At 36.2% G+C, this 23,296-nt stretch overlaps 1 protein-coding gene across 2 annotated transcripts in view; it reads right to left on the reverse strand.

The window, feature by feature from the left end:
* Positions 1-602: 602 nt before the first annotated feature.
* The window catches only part of MTBP (MDM2 binding protein), a 50,861-nt gene continuing 28,167 nt past the window's right edge, over positions 603-23,296 (reverse strand). Inside the window, exons 14-22 of one of the 2 annotated variants that reach the window (XM_006769090.2) lie at positions 21,270-21,431; positions 19,202-19,319; positions 13,653-13,808; positions 10,564-10,659; positions 5,285-5,551; positions 3,374-3,623; positions 2,702-2,815; positions 1,657-1,722; positions 603-828 (exon numbers count right to left, since the gene is read on the reverse strand). In XM_006769090.2, the coding sequence (XP_006769153.1) occupies positions 790-828; positions 1,657-1,722; positions 2,702-2,815; positions 3,374-3,623; positions 5,285-5,551; positions 10,564-10,659; positions 13,653-13,808; positions 19,202-19,319; positions 21,270-21,431 (1,268 nt within the window). In that variant the 3' untranslated portion in view covers positions 603-789. Of the gene's footprint in view, positions 829-1,656; positions 1,723-2,701; positions 2,816-3,373; positions 3,624-5,284; positions 5,552-10,563; positions 10,660-13,652; positions 13,809-19,201; positions 19,320-21,269; positions 21,432-23,296 lie in introns of those variants that run through there. The other variant, XM_015567447.1, reaches the window with a different exon arrangement.

The following is a 23,296-nucleotide window of genomic DNA, read 5'->3' on the forward strand; positions in this document are numbered from 1 at the left end:
ACTATAAATTAACATAAACACATATAAACACACATACACACATACAGATGACACCAATTTTGAAAAGATTTTTTAAATAATTGCATAAAATATTAACAGAGACTACACAGATAAATGGGGGCAATGTTGGAATTTGTTGCACTCGTCTTTGTATTTTCTGCATTTTCCCAGATCTTCTACAAGGAGGAAAAGTATTTTTTCTGGGACTCTGTATTGAATCACCTTTGCTATATCTTATTTTCACAATTTTTGCCCATTCTTTTTTTAATCCCAAATAAACATTAGTACTAGCCCCAGTGGTGGCGCTGGGGCAGGGTAAGGGAAGATGGCTAATTGTTCGAGTTTTTTTGGCAATACTTTCTAAATCAGAAGCTGTCCAATAAATTATGCTGTTGAAACACATGAGAAAAGTCATTTGCACTCTCTTACTTGGGGCTCAATAATTTAAATAGACCTAAGAAAAAAGACATTTACTAAGAAGTAAAGAAACATCTTTTTCTATTTATTGGAATAATTAAATAACCAACAGTAAAAATTTCAAAATATATATACAAATATTAACTTTAAAAATTTAAAATATAATAAAACTATAATATATATATAATTAAAAATAGATTAACTGAGCATCCTCAAAACTATATAAATATGGGATTATTTATGAAATTCTTTACAGATGTAACATCTATTCTTTGAATAAAGTCTGAAATTTGTTTATAATGTTCAAAATAAGAGAGGAAGTAGTGAGTAATAGCTTGCCCAATTAACAATTGTCCAAGGAGAATGATTCTGTTATTTTTTGCTTGTCTTTTCTAATACCCATTCAATCACCTAGAGGGAGAAGAAAACATGGTTATGGTTCATTTCTATTAAAAATATAAGTAATAGAAAAAGATACTGTTAAAACTTCAAAAGACTATAGTAGAAATTTTAAAAGAAAAAGTAACAGGTCACAGTCTCAAAACCTGTTTTATCTTAAAAACACGTTTTATTTTCTAACTGGAGAGCACGTTTTGCTTGACTTCCACTGCAGAGTATAATAACTTCCCATGGAAGCAAATGTAGATTCTGCTCTATTTTCTCACCTTTATTTTAAAATGTTTCAGCCCTAACTGGTGTTGCTCAGTGGTTAGGGCATAGGCCTACAACTGAAGGGTCCCGGGTTTGATTCCGGTCAAGCGCACATGCCTGAGTTGCGGGCTCGATCCCCAATAGGGGGTGAGCAGGAGGCAGCCAATCAATGATTCTCTCTCATCATTGATGTTTCTGTCTCTCTCTCCCTCTCCCTTACTCTCTGAAATCAATAAAAATATATTAAAAAAAAGAGTGTAAAGAGGAAAAAGGTCCCTTTGCCATGAGAGACTTAAAAAAAAAATGCTTCAAATGTTTTCAAAGGGTCACTAGAAAGAAATCAAACCAAACTTTTCAATCAATGAACCAAAATGGATTAATTTTTCCAGCTCTTTGGATGATTTATTTAAAAATTTTCCTTTCTTAGCATCATTATAGAAACTCTTGTTCACAGAGCAACCTGCTGGTCGACATCTATTACTAAGTATTTCAAAGAGTGTCCTTACTGTATAGACAACAGCATCAAAGCTACTTTCAAATACAACAGAAATTTGACTGAATGTAGTTTTGGGGGAATAAATGATTTACCTGTACGGCATTGTTGTTTGCGGTTTTCTTCATTTCTTCAAATAGACCCCTTGAAGTTTTAAGATCCTAAACATAACAAAATACATACAGCATTTTACAACTTGCACATTAACTTACAGAGGACAGTCATTAGTAAATAACCTTGAGATTATCCTTTATGTTTTGACATCTCTTGTGTGAGAAGCATTCCTTTAAAATCTGCTAATCCTTGGCTACCCAGTCATCTTCAAATAGAGATACTGAAAATCTTACTGGAAGCTCTGTCTCGTGTGTAGTTTATTCACTGGTGTCTTTACACAGTAGGGTGATCGGGGGCCAGTTGGCTTTTTTAAAATGCAGCCTCTGACTCTTTTTTCTCCAGAGACTATTTCCTCCCTGTCAGGGGTGGGGAAGAAAACTAGAAGGAATAGACCTTGTAGTTAGCACTGTGAGAGAGGGACACTGAGCAAGTTGAAGGTTCCCCGGCTCACTTTGTAGAACTTGACTGAATTCCCCTGCTTTCCATGAGAGCTGGTGTCTTCGAGTCTGAGCAGGTCAGAGACGGTGGCAGCTGAATTGGTTTGTGTCTAACTGGTATTCTACTAGGCAGGCATTTAGGTTGCAAATTCATTTGCTCATCTACACCACACTTCCATTTGCTTTGTTCAACAATCTACTGAAAAACATGTCTACATGTTTCTTTCCTCTTTTCTTGGGTTTTTGTACTTGAATACTATCTATCTATCTTGAGAGATTTTAGGAAGACGGTGAATTTAATACATGTGGTCAATATGCAGTTTTAAATATTTCTTGAAGCTTATTATCAACTTAATCAAAGGCTTAGGAGAGAAATACTGGGGATACCAATTAAAATGTGGTTTTGTATATATGAGGACTAAAATCAAATAAATTGAAATATTTTAGCTCCATTTTTTCTACCTGCACATTTAAAAAAATCTGGCAACAGTTATAAGCAATTGGTATGAAAAATATCACTAACCATTATTTCAAACAGGAACATGAGAACGAGACCTCCATTTTACCATTAGTAGAGGAGAGACCGTACCTTAAGGTAGAACTTCGAGATCTCAAAGAGACGCTGACTGCAGGCCGTGAAGCACTCGTGCGCCTCGGTGATACTGTGCTTCTTCAGGGTTTCAGTAACCACTTCTTTCAACATCTTCAATAGAACATAAGACAGGACTAATATTTTATGGAAAAGGTACAAACGTTACTTCAGCTTTGAAGCTAAATTCTATACAATACACAATCATGTAGCCATGCTAAAGGCAAAACTGAGAAGAAAAGAGATCTGAAATGTCTACAAAGTCACACATGTCACAGGATACTATCTTTTAGCAAGAAGTGACTGGAATATCTTGAGAGGAATTAAAATTGTGGCTTCTGAATTGAAATCTGAGTTTAGGAGCTATACACAGCAGCGTATTTACTGTTTTATTGGAAAATTTTAAACACTAAAAAGTAGAGAGAAGATTTTATAACAAATCCCTATCTCAATACATCTATCAACCACTATCAAGGAGGATCAATCTGTGGCTAATTTTGTTTCATTTACCAGCCACCCACTTTCCCATTACCCTTCTTGCACTGGATTATTTTAAAGTAAATTATAGATACCATTTCATTTCATTCATAAAAATTTTAGACATACATTTGAAATGAATCAAAGGAATTTCTTGCCATATAGAATGAAGAGAGAGAGGAAATAAACCGTTACCCGTGTATGTTTCTGTGACCTTGACTCCTTAGTTTGCCTCAGTGCCTTTGATTCATGCACATTTTTTTGACCTGAACTGGCCTTTGTAGTGACTCTTGGAGTTTTATAGCTATGAACAGGAACAGATGGACAAGTCATAGATAATGCTCTCTTAGGCTGTGGCTTTTGGGATGTCACTGCATGGTGGTGATGATTTGTATTGCCACTCATCTGAGAAAGAAGAGAATCTGAACTTTCAGATTTCACAAGTCTATTGTGGGGAAAAATATCAAAAACATAGATTAAGTGAATCAACAATGAGGTCCATTTTCTGTCTTAAGTGTTACAGCTATATCCTTTGCAACATAAACCCAAGAAAAGCAAACAAAATTTCTTGCTACTACTGCCTTAAATAAGCAATCACCATCATATTATACAGTTGCTCCCTTAGTTCTTCAAATGAGTGACTAAAACACAGAATTTCAGCAATATTACTATTGCCCTCCCCATGAATTCACAATTTCTCACATAAATCAGCTAGGGAATGCCTGGTGGTGCTATTTATAGACTCAATACTTATTTGTTAAGTACTTATACTTTTTTATTAAATAATTTTGCCAAAGAAACCATAACCTATGATTTGGTTTCTATGTACATATGCAACTACCTGTGCAAAATAAGTGTTGAAACAAATACAAATAAAACTGACTCTTGCTTTAACCTTTCTAAATGCTTCAATTTCCTTTTACAAGGCAGGGTCTTATAGTCTTCAATTCTGCTACCCAATAGGCCACAATATACTTTGTTTCTGGAACGCGTCAGAAATAGAGCACTGTCACAAAATACAGTATCCTAAATGAACTTGCTTTTTAGCTTTGGCAGGTGTAAAAAGGACCATGAATTTTTAAAGTCCTCATGAAAATAATTTAGTTATTTTATATCAGAGAAATAGTGTTCTAACATTATTATTGTTCAAAAAAAAATTGAACATTTCACTTTTACATATTTCATACTTTGTGAAAGATTTAAAAACAATAATTTAAGACTTGCTTTAGATGCCAAAGACCTAAAGTTGACAAAGATTCTGAAGATAAATTCAAGTATTTGACTATTCTATTCAGCTAGCAAAAAAAGTATCCAGAAAAGTTTTATATAATGCATTATTATATTATGTGGGCTTTAAATCTTTATTTATATGAAGCAACTGGTATTTATTTATTTGAGAGAGGGAGATGGAAACATCCATTTGCTGTTTCACTTATTTATGCATTCATTAGATGATTCTTCCATGTGCCCTGATCCAGGCTCAAACCCAAAACGTTGGTATATCGGTACACCATTCTAACCAACTGAGCTACCCGGCCAGGGCCCGACACAGGTGGTTTTAAAATGGTATTGCCTGAAAGGAGACATATGTACTACTTTACGTAATATGTAATATGTAATATTAAGATATATGTAATACTTTAAACAATAAAATAACATTAAAATATAATAATAAAAAAAATAAAATGGTATTGCCTGGAACCGCCCTTTAAGAAGCCAATGTAAACAGGCACTGTGAGGGAGAGGGAATGAAGAGCTAAGAGAACTGCCATCCCCAAACACCCTCTTCCACAGAGCTGCTTAATCTATTGCATAAGATCTCCAGTGTTCCGTGGCTGGGAAACTTTACAATCCACTGTGTTAATGGATTGTATATTAGCATATAAAGCAAGCAAAAGGGTGTTTTTTCCAAGTCATTTGTTTTTATAACTTATAAGCAAATCATTAATTGCTCACAATAAAAACAAAATTCCTGGTATGAAAGAATTAATCTAAAATCTATGCAGAAAACAACTTAAAAATATGAAAGATTACTATGGGGGGGAAAATCACCTAAGGACTAACATAATCTCTGTCCAGATACTATTTGTGTGTACTTAAGAGCACCTTCTTTTGGGATCCAGACAGTTCAGGTCTCTCGATCTCCTTTTCAACCGGGATGCTTCAGTCCGGAGTTCACTCTGTAAAGCTTCTCCATCAGGGACACTTCCAGGCTCGGATAGAACCGCAGGAGATGGGAGAGGGCTCAGCACAGTGGGTACTAGAAAACTCTCTCTGGTGCAAGTAGTTTGAGTTTCATAACGAATAAGACGAGACTGAAGTTCAGAAAATCCCCCATCTCTTTCTAAAGATTTTCGATCATCCAAGCAATATCTAAACAAGAGGAAGATCATGAGAAACAAAGCCCTCACAAAGCAATTAGAAAACATCTACTTAAAAAGCTCTTATTTCACTTCCTAATAACGTTTAGAAGGTTGAGCGAATGGCTGACTTCTTCACAAGTTTTTTCTCGCCTGCTAGATGACATGGCAAGAGATTTAAAAATCTGAAGTACCATCTGATTCCTCTTTGACTGTTTCTGGGCAATAGGTTAAGTTAATCCCCTGGCTTATTTCAAAATAATACAGTGGCTCTTTCAATACCTTTTAAATCTCTACCAACCTCTAATTTCTCAGCATGGCTGATATGTAGCAACAGGAAATGCTGACTTCTGTTAGGAAGGGCAAGTTTACTGTATTTTCATCACAAAGATTAAGCATATAAAGGCATTCTAAACTGGCTCACCAAACAACTGAGAACAGTCTGAATTTTTCCTTCGAAACTCACTTCCCACCTTACTGACTGATCGACAGATTTTCCTTCAAACTATGTGGCTGTCTCTGTACATATGGCTTCTCCTAAACCTGACTCAGGGAAGCAGTGAGGTGACAGCTCTGGGAATCTCCGGGCTTGAGGAAGTCCCATGTTAAGTACAAAAAATAAGCACATCAGGAACATCAGCTATGAGTGTGTGACCTTGGAGAGCGCTTCACTTTCCCCCATGCCACAGCTGCATCGAGGAAACACAAGTCGTTTCACATACTAATGGTAGGGCTACAGAAACCAAAACCTTTCTCCTTTACCCATCCTCTTCGCTTGTAAAATTCTAAGATGCTTCCTACTAGTAAAATCAAATTTTGTGTCCATAAGCTTTTAGCTCAATTCCCAAGAAGTGTCTCGCTACCCGAACCTCTGATGGAGGTTTCAGGGACTTTTTCTCTCCCTTGGGACATTTTCATATTGGATTTCTAAGAGTATAGACTAGGAAGCCAGACTCACTGGATTTAAATCTGGCTCCCCAACTGGTTAGCTGGGTGAACTTGACCAAATAACTTAACTTTATCTAAGCTTCTTGTTGCCTCGTCTGCAAAATGAGATTTATAGCAGTCATCTCAAAGAGCTGTTGGGAGGATTCTTTGAATGGGTACAAGTAAGCACTTCGAATCAGTGCCTGGCACATGCAAGCAAAGCAGTCAATAGGTGTATGCTGCTGCTGTCATTATTATTATTACTCTCATTGCTATTATTATTATTATGTCATCATCATTATTGGGTTTATTTTCTACCATAGCATATGCTAATAATATTCAGAACAGCCAGGATTTAAACCCAGGTGATGACTTCCAAGTGTGACTTAAACCACTGCAGTATACCATCTCTTGTGTAAAGTGTAAAGAACATCTTCCTCAGAGGTCCACCCCTGCCTGAACCTTAGAACAGCCTGAAGAATTTTCAGAAAAACTACTCTTCTTCATGCTCATAGTTCCTGATTTAATCCATCTGGGGAGAGACCCAACCATGGACTTTTTTTTTAAAAAAGCTGTCTAGTGGAGCCCTGACAGTGTGGCTTAGTGGTTGAGTGTTGACCTATATGAACCAGGAGGTCATAGTTCGATTCCCAGTTAGGGCACATGCCTGGGTTTTGGGCTCGATCCCCAGTAGGGAGCTTGAAAGAGGCAGCCAATCAATGATTCTCTCCCATCATTGATGTTTCCATCACACTCTCCCTCTCCCTTCCTCTCTCTGAAATCAATAAAAACATATTTTTAAAAAATATAATAAAAACAGTCTAGGGGATTCTAAAGAAGCTCCCACTTAAATATGACTAAGGTAAATTTAGTTCAAACAAAAAGTCCAATCTGTAATTACTGCACAAAAGGATTCCGGCTAAAAACATGAATACTTTAAATAAAAGGTTTAGCTAAATTCAAGTTTATTTGGAAAACATACCTGACTTTTTGATGTTAGAGGAAAAACATAACCTCTCAAATAAGAAATTCTTTCCCCAAATATCAGAAATGAAAAGCCTGAACAAATGGCATTTATCTTTTCATGATTTAGTAGTTATCTCTGAGTTGCCTGTTGTTAACAATTCCAAACTATTTAGATTTAAATTAGCATTTTATATTGGACTTCTTTCAGAAAAGATATATTATTGAATGTTGTAGCTCTGATTGGTCATTCTAAAGTCCTTAAATCCAATGTCTTCCACACTCAGAAGTTTTTGTCTTAGTTTCATGTTGCATGTTCAATTATGTTGTTCCTTGTATTTCTGAGTAGTATGACTCTGAGTACATATACCAGTTTATCAATCCCTACTCCTATTGTACACCTAGGCTGTTTCCAGATAGGGTTATTATGAACAACACTGTTCTATACATTCTTATACAAGTCTTTTTGCAAAGTTACGTTTACAGTTCTTAGGCAAATACCTCATAATGAAATTTCTGTGTCACAGGATCTGAGTATTCAAGTTTTATAAGAATCTGCCAGATCTTATATCTTCTGAAGTAGATATATCATTTTATACTCCCACCAACTATGTGCAAGAGTGCTGATTGTGCCACATAGGTTGCCAATATCTATCAGTCTTTTCAATTTTAGCAATTCTGGTGGTGACAGGGAATTTTATTTTATGGACGTTCTACATTTTACATAACAAAGCCCCTAAAGCAGCAGTTCTCAACCTGTGGGTTGCGACCCCTTTGGCGGTCAAACGACCCCTTCACAGGGATCGCCTAAGACCATCCTGCATTTCAGATATTCACATTACGATTCATAACAGTGGGAACATTACAGTTATGAAGTAGCAACGAAAATAATTTTATGGTTGGGTCACAACATGAGGAACTGTATTTAAAGGACCAGAAGGTTGAGAACCACTGCCCTAAAGTTAGACATTATTTCTAATATCTCTTATTTTAAATAACACTGTGAATAATACCTTTGCATAACTTTCAGTGTAAATCACTAATTTTTTCTTTAAGCTAAATTAAGCAAACAGATGTTATCAACATCTGCAAAATTTTCTATTCTACATTTCTTGCTAAGATCATTTCTGATATTTATGTTTGACTTGCTATGTTGAAGGGGTTCTTTTTCACTGTGTGCAAAATTGGAAATAGCTGGTTAGAGAAAAACTATGCATTTTACATATTTTGCAAATTCTTCCACTACTTCTAATAGTCTTTCAAATCTCTACTCAACAAAAAACAAATAAACAAAACTTTTGATCTCCTTTTCAATACATATAACTCTTTCAAACTCTTTAGTTTTCTTCATTTTAATTCACTGGCTAGAACATACAGGAAAATTGTTTTGTTTTTTTAAAAAGTGATGGCTGCAGATCTTTTCTTGCACCCGACTTTAATGGGAGTTTTATTTTGATGCTCAAAAATAAACTAACTGAAGATTTTGCCTCTAGTGTCAAATATAAATATTCCTTCAATAAAATAAATCTTCTTTAAATGTATCAAGGAACCAAAACATCCTAGAATGACTTATTGGATGGCGACCATCTGTATTTTCTCAGATTGCACTACTATCTACCCAATGTGCTTAACCTAGAACATTAAAGAAATTCATATCTCCTGCTTTCTCATCCCCAACATCTAATTGGTTTCTCAAGTTCTTTACACAGCTCTTAAGTTTATATTTTCCTCCCTGTTTTCCCTGTCTTGATAGTATTTTAGTCTTCCAACATCTCTTACTTAAAATACTTCAAAGGACAGTTTATCAAAGGACAATGAGATTTCTTTCAATGAAACAAACCTAAGCATCTAATTTCATGCTTTAAAAATAAAAGTTTTCTACTGCCTCAAAAATAAAGATCACTTTCCCTTCCATATCAACAATGGTTTTCAATGACTTGATATGGCCTCATTATTATACAATATACTTATTACTTTTACTAAAAAATGAAACTGTGCCCTGCTGGCGTAGTTCAGTGGTGGAGTGTCAACCTATGGATCAGGGGGTCACGGTTTGATTCCCGATCAGGGCACATGCCTGGGGTGCAGGCTCGATCCCCAGTATGGGGCATGCAGGATTCTCTCTCATCATTGATGTTTCTATCTCTCTCAACCTCTCCCTTCCTCTCTGAAACCAATAAAAATAAAAAAATAAAGAAAAAAACCCCAAAATTGCAATTTCCTCTTCTAGAATTGTACCTCCGTACTTCATTCATCCCCCAGATATTCCCTTTCTGCCAGGTAAACTCTAATCATTCTTTCAAACTTAGTTCAGACTTCCTCTTTGAAATTCTCTCAAATAGTTCCTGGCATTAATTTGTTGCATCCTCTGGGCCATTATCTATCTGTATTTCAACACTGTACTTACATCATGTGTTTCAAGTCCGCAGACCAATCAAAAGAGTATATTTCTGCTGTTCACTGATAAACTTAAAAGTTGCTTCTCAAAGATTAAGGTAAAATCAAGTCCTTTTCTATTTCAATTTATGAAAAATCAGTGTAAAATAATGTCTTGCTTTAAGAATGTTAAGTATTTTCCAAAATGAATCTCTAATCTTGAAAATTTATTGTAAAACATATTAATGATCACCATCTTGTCCTTGTGAAAATGGTAGGTGTGCACATGCCCTTGGAAACTGCTAAAACCTTTAAGCAAGAGAATCCTTTGAAATTTTATTCAAACTGGTCAATTAAAATTCTACAAAAGTGCACATAATATGAACATGTTACAAATAGGAACACATTTCATCTAATAGTGTCTGAGCAATTACAGTGTAATTAGTGACCAGGGAATATTAATGGGACCAGAAGTAGTGTAAATACATTCATACACAGACACCAAAATAATTCTGATTAAAATATCTAGTAACTAATAGTAAGATGTTTAAATGCTATAAAAGTGATTAATTATCCAGTAACCTTACTTTTTGCAATAGAAGACAAATTATTTGTGTACGTTCTACTTTGTTTTTTGACGTATTTTCTCTTTGGCTCTGTATCTCAATTTATATCATTTTATTATATTCACTCTCAAAACACAAATAAGATAAGCTACATCAACAACATGCAGAAGAGTTAGGGGGAAAAAAAACTTACTCAATTCCATGATAATGACACACTGAGGCTTTTTCAAAAGGTAAAACTTGAAGTTTCCGAGGACTGAGTTCTGGGGTCAGAACAAAAGTCTTTTCCCTGAAATAAAAATTGTAAACGTATATTTAAAGTTTATTTAATGACAAAGAAAACTCTAGAAAATGTCTAAATAAAGAAATCTGACTTCCCTCATTTCAAATGAATTTTACATAGGGTAAAAATTAAGATATCACAAAGGGTAGTAAGAAAATGAAGCAGGGATAGGCCTGTGGATTTTGTCTCTTACATTTTTTGTGTCTCAAGTTTCCAAAATTGTAATGTCACTTATTTCACAAAACTATTCTGAAACATGAATAAATCAAGATTAGAAAATGATCTGTAGTGGAAATTCAAGAAGCATTATTCTGGGATTTTTTTTTTCTCTTGATCGAGTGGACTAATGTCTATGCATTTAGTTATATTCTTTTTTTGCAGAGGAGTAATTAAAGTCAACTCAAATCTCTGATAACAAAGGTTGTATTTACTTCCTACTATAACACATGGACCTAGATTTTTCTTTACGGGGAATGTACCCATCTTGACATGGACTTTAAGAGTCAGCAAGCTTTTAAATATTACAGATTATTATAGGCTGATTTCAGTTCTTCTGAGGTAGATTTTTCAATCAACAGGTATGTTAAAACGAATCATATGGTGAGCCCTAGCCGGTTTTGCTCAGTGGACAGAGCGTTGGCCTGAAGACTAAAAGGTCCTGGGTTCGATTCCTGTCAAGGGCATGTACCTTGGTTGCAGGCTTCTCCCAGGCCCAGGTCCTGGTCGGGGCTTGTACAGGGGGTAACCAATAGATGGGTTTCTCCCACACTAATGTTTCTCTCTATCTTTCCCTCTCTCTTCTACTCTCCCTAAAAAAGCAATGGAAAAATATCCTCGGGTGAAGATTAACAAAAAAAACAACAAAACTAATCATATGGTGAGCTTACATAAAGTATCCAGGCTTAGCCCTTCCCATACCTAGGAGACATCAAAATCTTGGGAGGAAGGTCACTGCAATTAGGCTAAGCTCTCCTGGTTATTCTAATGGGTGGCTGCCTCCTCTGCCTAAGTTGGAGGCACAGGTCTAAGATATTGGATCATGTTCCTGAAACTCAGATGGGTGGAGTGGGGAAGGGAGAATTACATAACAATGAAATGCCGGGGCTTGAATGCAGTTTTGGAAATGGTAAATAGAAAGACAAGTAGATAGAATACAAACAATAAATCTCCTATCACATATTCCCCTCTGTGGCATTATTAACTAGTAAATGTGGCACCGCCCATTTGTTACTGAAAATCATCTAGGGTACTATGATAAGCATTTGTAATTATTACGTTAAAATGTAAGACATATGCTCCTTAATAAATTCTAAAAACCAGAATTTATATTCTAATGCATCTACTTAAAGTGTTCACGAAAAGTAACACTAATAAATTGCAATGACCCCAGTATTTTGACTAGTGACTATAAAAGTGAACATTTTGTAAGACAAAACTCTTTAGGTACCTGCCATTTATTTCACTTCTTTCCTTTACTATGTTTTATCCATTTCTTATTTCAAGCACTCTCAGCAACTTTATCTATTTTTGCTTAACTTTACTCACACCTTGTTCTTTCTAAAAGAAACATTTTAATAAGTATGTATTTTGTCAATATTTAACATTTCTTTGGAATATTCATTGGAGTTATGCCTGAACTTTAATTTACTATAGCATTTTGAATGGCTCCTTGCATAGGTAAGCATTTAAGAAGAGTCTACAAGTTCTTGATTCACTGCCATGAAAACTTGCCCTTAATAGAAAACATATTTGATAATGATGCAGTTCTTTACTAACATCAAGGAACTATATCAAACTTCCCTAAAGAAATTACTTGTGAACTACAGAAATAATTAAATATATCTCCACTACTACACTGAATTCAGAAAGACCTGTGGCCACAAGAGTAAAGACCTTAATTCAGTTTGGGCAGACCCATTTAACTCTGCCAGTTCATGCTTCATGATTTAAAAAAATACTAATCTAAAACTAAATAGAAGAAAATGTTATATACTTTTTGACTTTCTTGATCCTCACAAAAACGGGTATCAATCTCTCAAAGGTAGGAGGAAAAGAAAATTACTCTAAAATTACACAATTTTTGTCATTAAAATCATTACGTTATTAAGACCCAGAGTCAATGCTCAAGTTTTCAAAGTCGCTCCCTCTCTCTGTAGTGAACATGCACATGACGGCAACAAGTTCTATCATTATTTCTGAAATATAACTACTTTCAAATAGAGCCTTTCCAAAATTTACCTTTAAAATCAGTATTTGTCAAAATAACCTTTGTTAAAGTGACTGAAATGATCTATAATTTTTAGTGTCCTTTGGAAGGGTTTTCAAAATAATGGATTAACAAAAAGAAATTGGGTTTGTGAATAAATTGTTCAAATCTCACAAGTATTTGATGTCATGATTTTAGCTGCAGTTAGTCAACAACAGCAACACCTAGTTTTTATTAACTAGTAGCTTAGTAGAAGTTATCTTGGAAGTCAAATTAGTTATAAATTATTCATGGAGACACTGAATTCTTACTTAGTAATGTTATAGTTTCAAAAGAATTTTTATTCCATTTTCCTATTTCTTCAGTTGAAAGATGTGTTTTTTGCTACTATTAGGGATGACTGACAATGTCAGGACAAGTACACAGCAGCAAAATAAAACCTAGACAGTAATACAGAAATGAGAATTAAAAATATGTATTTGCAAGTCAAATTATAATTTTTTCTTAAAAAGAACTGTCCTTTGTATACAAAGAACCTCAGCATATTCCCTACTAACTTTCATAGGGAATATGCTGAGGTTGCTTTTATTCTTTGTTTCCCTTACATTCAATACCACAAAACACTGGGACATTTGGTAAAATGTGAGGATTATGGCCAACTGATAAACACTGAGATCAAATTGGGAATTCTGCCTAAGTGGCACAGGGCACCAGTAAACAGGGAAATGAGATGCCATGTGTTTTTTCAATGACTTTTAAAAAATTAATTGGAAATTATAAGTTTATAACTTACCCCTTTTGAATGTGTAAAGGCTGAAGATCTCCAACTGGTAATCCATCTGAGGTAAAGAATTTCAGCAATTCTTTAGCATCCAATAACGTGGTCGAATCCCGTGCACCCTCCTTGTGGCCCAGCAACTGTTCAGATGAATGAGGAAATGAACCAGCTCTAGGAAAATAATGTTATGTAGATTTATTAAAAGTGGATTAGAATTCCTCATAATTAGGAAAAGATGACATGAGCAGAAACCAGAAAAATACACAAAGAAAATGGAAGAATTATACATTTAGGAAGAAAATAAAGTAAAATCTTTGCAAATCATTTAATATCAAAGTATATTTTTAAAAACCTCTAGATCACAGTTACCGTAACTTACAGTTACCATATCAATAAGGCTACTAAACTAAATTATATTCTTACTAGAGGCCCGGTGCACAAAAATTTGTGGACTGGGGGGGGTAGTGGAGGGACCCTCAGCCTGGCCTGTGCCCTCTTGCAGTCTGGGACCCCTCGGGGGATGTCCACCTGCTGGCTTAGGCCCACTCCCCGGGGGATCGGACCTAAGCTGGCAGTCAGACATCCCTCTGGCAGCCCGGGAGCCCTTGGGGGATGTCCACTTGCATATAAAAACTTCACTGGAATAGTTTCTTCCCTGTGGCTGTGCACTGACCACCAGGGGGCAGCTCCTGCATTGAGCATCTGCCCCCTGGTGATCAGTGTGTGTCATAGTGACCAGTCATTCCCAGTCGTTCTGCTGTTAGGGTCAATTTGCATATTATCCTTTTATTATATAGGATAAACTAGAGGCCCAGTGCACAACTTTGTGCACAGGTGGAGTCCATCGAACTGGCTGGCAATCAGGGCCGATGGGTGCCATGGGAGGTTGGCCAGCAGAGGTGAGGGGCCACAGGAGGTTGGCCGACTGGGGGGAGGGGCCAAGGGAGGTTGGCTTTGCAAGCGCACTGACCTCCAAGGGACAGCTCCTGCGTTAAGCGTCTGGCCCCTGGTGGTCAGTGCACATCATAGTGACCAGTTGTTAGGTCGCTTAGGCTTTTATATACTAATATATAGATGATGGCATGATTATTTAGTAGCATGAAGTTATCAAATTCATAAAATTTAAATAAAAAATCTCTTGTATATTCTGAAACTCAACAATATTGTAAATTTTAAAGGTAGAGACAGAATGTTCCAATTTTCTAAGAACTTAAAAGATTACTTAAAGCACAACCATGAAATTAGGCAGTAATCAGAAATCTCTCCAAGGTCCCTTCGGGCCACGATTATGCCACTATTACTAAGCACTGAATCATTATTATACCTGACATATATGCAGGACTGTATACTCTTCAAACTCTTTTACATACAATAGTCATAACCCTACCAAACTGCTGTACTGATTTTTCAGTAATTTCCACACAAAGGTGGAATAATTGGCGCTAGATGAAAGGTAGATGAAAGGTAGACCTATTTTCTACAATATCTCCAAGTTCCATCTTATTCTAACTACTTGTTTGCATGTAACTAACATTTTTCTATATCATGTTGGTTTTTTCTCTTTAATGCTCAGGAGCCCAGGTATAGGGGACAGGGCCTCAGGTCTGGTAGGATTAATCCTCACAAATTTCCTTGAAAAAGACAGGATAGGTCTTACTTCAAAATCAAGTTAGCACCTGAAAATAAGTACTTTGTAAAGTGAAAATCAGCACACCAAACCTAAAAAAAAAATCATATTCCTATTTTTCAGATGAAGACACTAACGCACATAGTTTGCATTACAGAGCCAGGGTGACACAGCTATTTGAAATGACAGTCAGAAGCAGACTGACTCTGAACTGGGTACGATTTCTACTCCATCACTCTAAAAACCCGAAAAGCTCTTAAAAAGTTTTAGAAACTGGAAAGAGAAAAACACTTTAGTTTCAGAGCATTTTAAAGGTTATAGCAAGTACTGAGTCATAGATTAAGCTATGGCCTGTCACCAAAGCATAAATAAAACCTGTACAGGCACAAAAAACTATTTCCTGACTTCATATCAATTCAACTCTTTCCTGGTTATTTTACTACTCAAATCAAGCATTTTTACTGATAATTATGATAAAATGATGACATTATAGGTTAGGAGTGACATTTCTATACGTTAACGACCCATAATGTACCGACGGTGCCCCTTTCCCCTGCCCATTCCCTTTATTTTTAAATTGAAAATATAAATCTAATAAAAACAGATAAGAAAATTCTCAAGTATGTTCTATGAACTTTATATTCCAGGAGGGCAAGAACTACATTATGAGCTTAATTTAATTTCTATATAGCTATCCTCTAATAGTAACTCACAAAGGGTTCCTAATGAAAATTACTCTCAATCATTTTACAGGCTGGATGGAATGGGGAAATGTATAATTTGCATTTATATAGAGTCCTGGACACAAGGATATCAAAGCAATTTAAAAGCCCGTTTGTGATAAATTACGTTACCAAATATGTCTTGGATTAAAAAAAAACCCACAAAGAAACAAACACCAAAACAGTGACAGCACTTTATCTTGTTCAGTGTTTTCAAGCTTGCAAAGTATTTTTTCATACATATTCTCATTAAATTTTCACAACTTTGAAGGAGAACTCTTGTTGTCACCCCCATCTTAAAGATGAAGCCACAGGCCCTAGTCAGTTTGACTCAGTGGATAGAGCATAGGCCTGTGGACTGAAGGGTCCCAGGTTTGATTCTGGCCAAGGGCACATGCCTGGGTTGTGGGCTCGATCCCCAGTAGGGGGCTTGCAGGAAGCAGCCGATCAATGATGTTTCTATCTCTCTCTTCCTCATCATTCATGTTTCTATCTCTCTCTTCCTCTCCCTTTCTCTCTGAAATCAATAAAAATATATATTTAAAAAAAAAAAGATGAAGCCACAAATTCACAAACAGGTGATTGAATTTGTCTAAAACCAAGTTCTTATGACTTCTGAATATCACTACATATTGGTCCTTTGTTCTCCAGTTTAACCTGTTTTAACACAAAACAAATTCTGGAAATATGCAACATAATTTTTGTCCACAACCGAGAATTTAATGGTATCTCCCATATTTTGAAGTACTCACAAGTATTTATTGAGCATTTTACTTTGTAAATCTCATTGTGAGGTAGTAAAAAGAGTTCACTGATGATAATTTATAGACTCATAATCACGGTCGTGATTTAGTGCATAGATTGACTTGAGGCAGGAGAAAGGAAGTGAGGAGTGAAAGGAGATAAACATACAGATGTATAATGAGGTAGAAAAGGTACAATAAAATAAGTCTCACGAATAACACAGTCCTGAGATGCTTAAAAAAAAAAGATAACAATCAGTTGCAGCATCAAAAAAAAAAAAAAAAAGGCTTAAGAAGAAAGGTGATATTTGATCTAGACCTTGAATGACAAATAAGCTCCTAGTCCAAGATGGTGGATTAAACATATACATTAATCTCTTCACTCCACAAAGTGAAATCAAGATGTTGAAGTACTGGACACTAAAAGTCATAATAGGGTTAAAAAAAAAAAGGAAAAAAAAAATGCTGGACCAAAGAGTTCAATGAATTTCAAAAATTTAGAAACTAGAACAAGAGCCTCAAGGAGAACTAGAGATAAAACTAGAAAACAAGTAGACTCTATCTTCTTCGTCTTGTCCTACAAAGCCACAGCGATTCTAAATGTGGGTTCACAGTGTGGCAGTGGGCAAAAATCAGATGACATATTCTAAGAATCCTACTAGAAGAGTTGTTTAAGTACCACCCTCCCACACCATACCTCGCCCCTATACTTTTTACCTCCAAATTAAAGATAAAGAAACTGCTCTCTGAAGACCCACAACTAGGTGCCTGCCCCAGTGTCAGCAGTGACATCCCCAGAATAAATCCCCCTCAGTATAAAGACCAAGTGAAGCTTGTCAGGCAATCTCCACCCTGCATCTCCCGTCTCCCAAATATTAAACCAGGTGACAGGAGGTTGGGAACAAGACTACACAAATATAGGGGAAGTACAACCCAACTACCTATACAGAGCAGCCAAGTACTAAATTCTTCGCTGTGAACAAATGCAAACCACCAGACACAGGAGAAAAACTACACATAAAAGACAAACACCAATGGAACAAAAAAATCAGAACCAAAGAATATTCCCGATGAACACACGGCAGAGAGATTCGGCTGTGGAAAATTCCACACATAGGAATGGTCAAACAACTGTTTTCCTTTCTTCCTTCTTTTCTCATAAAAGGAAGAAGACGAAGGCCTCTGGTGGAGATGAGTTCTGGAGAAACCACTTTGGCTGAGACTGTCACAAGAATGACTCTTAAGTTGAAGTGCTCAGAGGCAGGACTGCACAAAATTACAGGGCTTGTTAGGTGGGGGGGCGGGGGGGGCTGCATATTGACCTGAATGTGACTCAGAATGCAAGGTGAGATCTACAGAAGCATCTAATCAGTCTAGGAAGGAGTCGAGTTGAGATCAAATTATAATAATACTAAGTGAAACCATTTGACTTTGCCATTTCTGTAGGTTAAAAAAAAATGGTCAGATATCAGCCATTGCCCATGATTTGGCGGAATGCTCAGGGTTGGAGATCACCTTGGCCAGGTAGACCGAGCTGTACTGCTTTACAAAGACTGCTCTGCATGGCTACTTCTGTTACTACTTAATGCTTGCGGTGTTCAAGAATATTAACAATTGATTTTTATTTCAGAAAAAAATAAAACATGAAAGAATAGCTTTATTAATCATAAGGCAAAATTCCCCTCTAATTATAGAGGGGAAATTCTTTCAAAGGGGATACGGGGAAAATCAAAATCCTGGTTAAAGCTGGAGGTATCCATGCTTAGAGTTAGAAACTGGGGGGAAACATTCTACTTGCTACCAAATGCAGTGAGGGGCTCACCTGGGGTCCCCCCAGCACCTTCCTCTCTCACCTGGGAGCCCAGAGGAAAAACAGAAAGCACTCTTCCCTGCAAAGGCCTAGACCGCTCTGGCCTTCCTCTGCTTCCTGCAGCAGGAGCCCCTCGCCCACCTGACCCGCGGCATGCCAGCACCCAGCACGCAGCCTGAGGGCATGTCAGGCACAGACACACGCAATGATGACTCCGATAACTGGGCCCGCCCTCCCTCCCTCCTTCTCTCAAATCAATAAAAACATATCCTCAGGTGAGGATAAAAACAACAACAACAACAACAAAACTAGTATCTCATAAACACAATGTGAGATGTAAGAAAGTTCACTTAAAAATATTGAGCTGTTGCCCTGGCTGGTGTGCTCAGCATTTAGAGCATAGGTCCACAACCCGCAGGGTCTTGGGTTTGATTCCCAGTCAAGAGAACACACCTGGGTTACAGGTTCAAACCTAGGTCTTGGTCAGGATGCATGCAGGAGGCAACCAATCAATGTGTCATTCTCACATCGATGTTTCTCTCTCTTTCCCCCACCCTCCCTCCTTTGCATTCTCTCTGAAAAGCAATGGGAAAAATATAATGAGGTGAGTATTAACAAAAAACAACAACGAACAATAAAATACTAAGCTGTTTAAATATTACCTCATTTTTTGTTTAGCTTTTTCAAATGTTTCTAAATTTTGAAGAGCATGCCTTTCTGGCCATTCCAGAGGATTGGTTTCCACTAGATCTGAAGAAACAGAATCCACTGGACAGGTGTCTAAAGAGAAAGAAATACACATAAGCACTGAAAAGCATTAACACACCGAATTTAACTACATTAAAATGTATACACGTAGATACACTCATACATCCGTGTGTGTGTGTGTGGGGGGGGGGGGTTGTGCTTGAGTGTGCATAAAGGCATGTTGGATTCAATTTTTACTTCAGACATTCAGTGAGGCTGATAGCCTGAAATGTGCAAAATACCATATAAAGTTTCTTTGGAAATGAACAAACAAACCAGTATTAAGCTTTCTTTATTCTTATCTCCTCATAATAAAAGTGCATCTCTCAAGACCTACATCAAGTCTCTCAGCTCCTAACGAAGAGTTCTGTAACTGTCCTAGTTACATTTCTCTCTTCAAAATGCATATGTATTTACCTAACTAATATATAGCATTTACTTCATATAAGACAACTTCCTAAGCCATTTATAAAGAATGCAATCCTCATACAACCTGTTATCCCTGATTTAAAGATAAAGAATTGAGGCTCAGAGTGGTTAGGAAACTTGCCCAAGGTCCCATAGCAAGCAAGCTGCAGAGCTGGGGTTCCAACTTCTTGCTCCAGAGCCCATGCTGTAATCAAGAAGCTATGCTCTCTCACGTACTGAACACATTTCCCAGTTACAAGTAACCCCATACTGTCTCCAACATCTTTCAGATTATTCCAAACTGCTTTTTAACATTGGGACTGATATGTAAAAATGATGAAATAACAATGACAATACAAATAACAGCTCAACAATTTGGGGACACTTACTATGTTCTAAGTGTTTTATATGTATCAACTCATTCTTCACAATAAATCTAGTGAGTAATATTCTTTTCCCCATGAGGAAAAAGTCATGGAGAGGTTAAACAACTTGCCCAGACATTCAGCAAGGAAGAAACAAAACTAAGACTTGAACCTTGGCAGTCTAGCTCCAGAGCATGGCCTCTTAAACATACTCTAAATGCTAAATTTATATTTTACTTTCCAAGTAGATCAGAAGCCCTTAGAAAGACTCAAATTTTTACTTCTTTCTGTGCCTTCATGGTGTCAAACAGATAAAAGGTACTCAATACACATTACTGTTAACTTGATTCTTCAGTCATATTCTTATTGATCTATGGAATAAAAATGATTCTCACAGAATAAAAATAAAAGTTATCCTGTACATTTAAAATGCTAGGCAATCTTCAAATGTTTTCTTGTTACGTCTTGAAAAGCTTCACTCTACTCAAATTCACCACAACAATAGAAACCAGGAAAAGAGAAAGAAATGGAAGTTACTATAAATGATTTCCTGCTCCCTCAGTAAAGCTTGGCGACTCTTCCTGCTACAATGAATGCCAAATGTGGAGCATCTTATGTGGTTTTAACTACGTTAAATTTCCATGTAGGCTCTATTTATTTCACCTATGAAAACATAGTGTGATAGAAACCCACCCATTCTAGCAGCTTAGTGAGAGTCGGAGGATCACTTTAAAAGCCTCTCCCCTCTGCTCAAAAACAACTATACTGACCATGCTCTCTGACAGAAGTAATCAGAAAATGTTTAATCCTTAAGTGATAAGAAATACAGCTCACTATTTATACACACACACACACACACACACACACACACACACACACACATCCAGTAAGTCTTCACTTAACGCCATCGATAAGTGCTGCAACTTTAAGTGAAATGACATTAAGAAACCAACTTTACCATAGGCTAATTGATATAAACCAGAGTTAGGTTTCCATGGCATCTCATCAATGTTCTAATTAAACAATGTTGAATGAAATGATGTTACTTGAGAACCTGTTGGGCTTGTATATACAAATATATGTCAATTATTTAAGTTTATAAGATGTATTTTAATTTGATGAATATATTTTATTAGTTTTAATAATAAATAGTAACTGTCATAAATGCCATACAAAAAACAACTAATATTTAAAGTAACAAAAAACTTACCATTTAACAGGTTGGAGGTAATAATTTTGTCTGTTTTTCTTAGAATTGTTTTAGAATTAATAGTTTCAAAATGATCTAAAAAGTGTTCCCTTGTGAGTGTTAACAGGCTTTTGAGTTCATCAACAGAAACCACTTCGGGCTGCTCTGCCAACTTTCTCCTCTCTGTAAGACAAGAGATCAACAGGACTAACTATATCATCATTACTTTAAATCCTCTCTAAAGCCCATCTACTACTCATTTTATGAGAAATATTTTCAAAACTGAAATAAGTGACTTTATCCAGAAAACAACATTCCTGTGTAAGCTTGCTTTCATTTTAATCCCATTTGTAGATAATGGTAAAATTCCCAATTACGTGAGAGAGACAGAAAAAGAATAATTTGTTAACACTGAACGGTGAGAAATGGTAAAGCAAGTTCACAAAAGTTTTCAAAAATACCTTGCAGAGTCTTATGCTGTTATTTTGCAAAAATAAAACCTATAAGACTTTATTGAAATAAGTTAATAAACTTGGCCACTGCTACTTATTTCTTCTCTTTGCCAAAACTAAAATCAGAGTAAAGGAATAAGAAAAGACAACATAAGAAGAAACAATAAAGGATCACAGTTTTCAATACATCTCGGAAGATGAGATTATGGTGGAGACAGCAAAGCAGAGGAGGTCATGAAGCAATTTGTCTACAATAAAGCAAAATATAAAATACTCCAGAAAAAAAATTAGGAGAAATAAAATGGAACTGCTGTGTTGAACATATGAATTTAATGATGAGTCTGTGTCAGAAATACTGGAGCCTCTGGAAAACATAACAGTATTTGGTCTATACAGAAGAATAGACAGATTAAAAAGAAAGTGATCATCAACCAAAAGCAAAACAAAGATTATGCAAGAAAGAAGAGTTGCTCATCATCATATATGACATGACTCAGCAGTAAACTTCTATACATAGTCATAGTAATATTAGAACTAACCATTGATTTAACCAAAATTCATGACTTCACTGTAAAGGGTGCGATGTGTAAAGGGTGAGAAAGTGAAGCTGATGTGGGAACACTAAAGTCTTTATCTCAGATGTTAAGATGATGACTGAAATTGGTAAACCCAGAAATAGCTGCCTACACATATTATTTAGAAAACTGAAGGAAATGTCAGAAAAACTAGCTGAAGAGCTGAAGGGAGCTGCCTGTGGGCAGAGACTGAAAGATAGGGAGGGGTGGGCACTGCTGTTTTCCATTTCCAGTTTTATTTGCATTTTTAAACTATACCCATGTATTGCTTTTATGAAAATATTTCATTTTTAAAACACTTCTGGACTAATAACATTTTCTCCTATAATAAACAGTAAAGTATAAATTCCTACAGAATTCAATTCAAGAAACATTTATTATGTACTACCTGCAAAGCACTGTGCTGGGCCCTTAGGCACAGAGGATGAAAGCGCATTCATCACTCTAGGTGAGGTTGGTACATAAAAACACAAGGGAACAGGCTGAGCAGGTAGTGGCCAGACTTGGGGTTCTACTTTAGACCATCAGCTTTATGAGAAATGCCTCTGTAAAATCCCATCTCACCAATGTGGATTTTGGGAGGGTCATTCCAGTTCTCATCCAAGGTAAGTAACACATGGTTTCTGCAGTCAGGAACACTAGCAATGGTAAAGTAATAGTGGCAATATATGCAGCTTTTATTACATCTTAGTGAGAATATAAAAAGCTGCTGGGAGCCATCCGAAAACAAAAGTTATCAATCATTGCCTTTCATCTGAAAGGTGTACAATAAGTGATATGCTTTGGAAACTAGCCCTACACTTGTATTAACTCTAAAAACATATTTAAATCATGAGCCTGACCTATACTTATTAAAACTATCAAATATATATAAATATGGCAAACTGGAAAGCAGGGTAAGACTTCTGATTGATCTGGATGACTGAGCAATAGAGAGAGAAAGTATATAGAGATTAACAGGGGTACGAACAGGAAAATTCACAAAGGTGAAAATAATCTCTCCACAAATGATTTTGTATAC

This window comes from Myotis davidii, unplaced genomic scaffold (genome assembly GCF_000327345.1).
Source record: "Myotis davidii unplaced genomic scaffold, ASM32734v1 scaffold1, whole genome shotgun sequence".
NCBI classification, from domain to species: Eukaryota; Metazoa; Chordata; class Mammalia; order Chiroptera; family Vespertilionidae; genus Myotis; species Myotis davidii.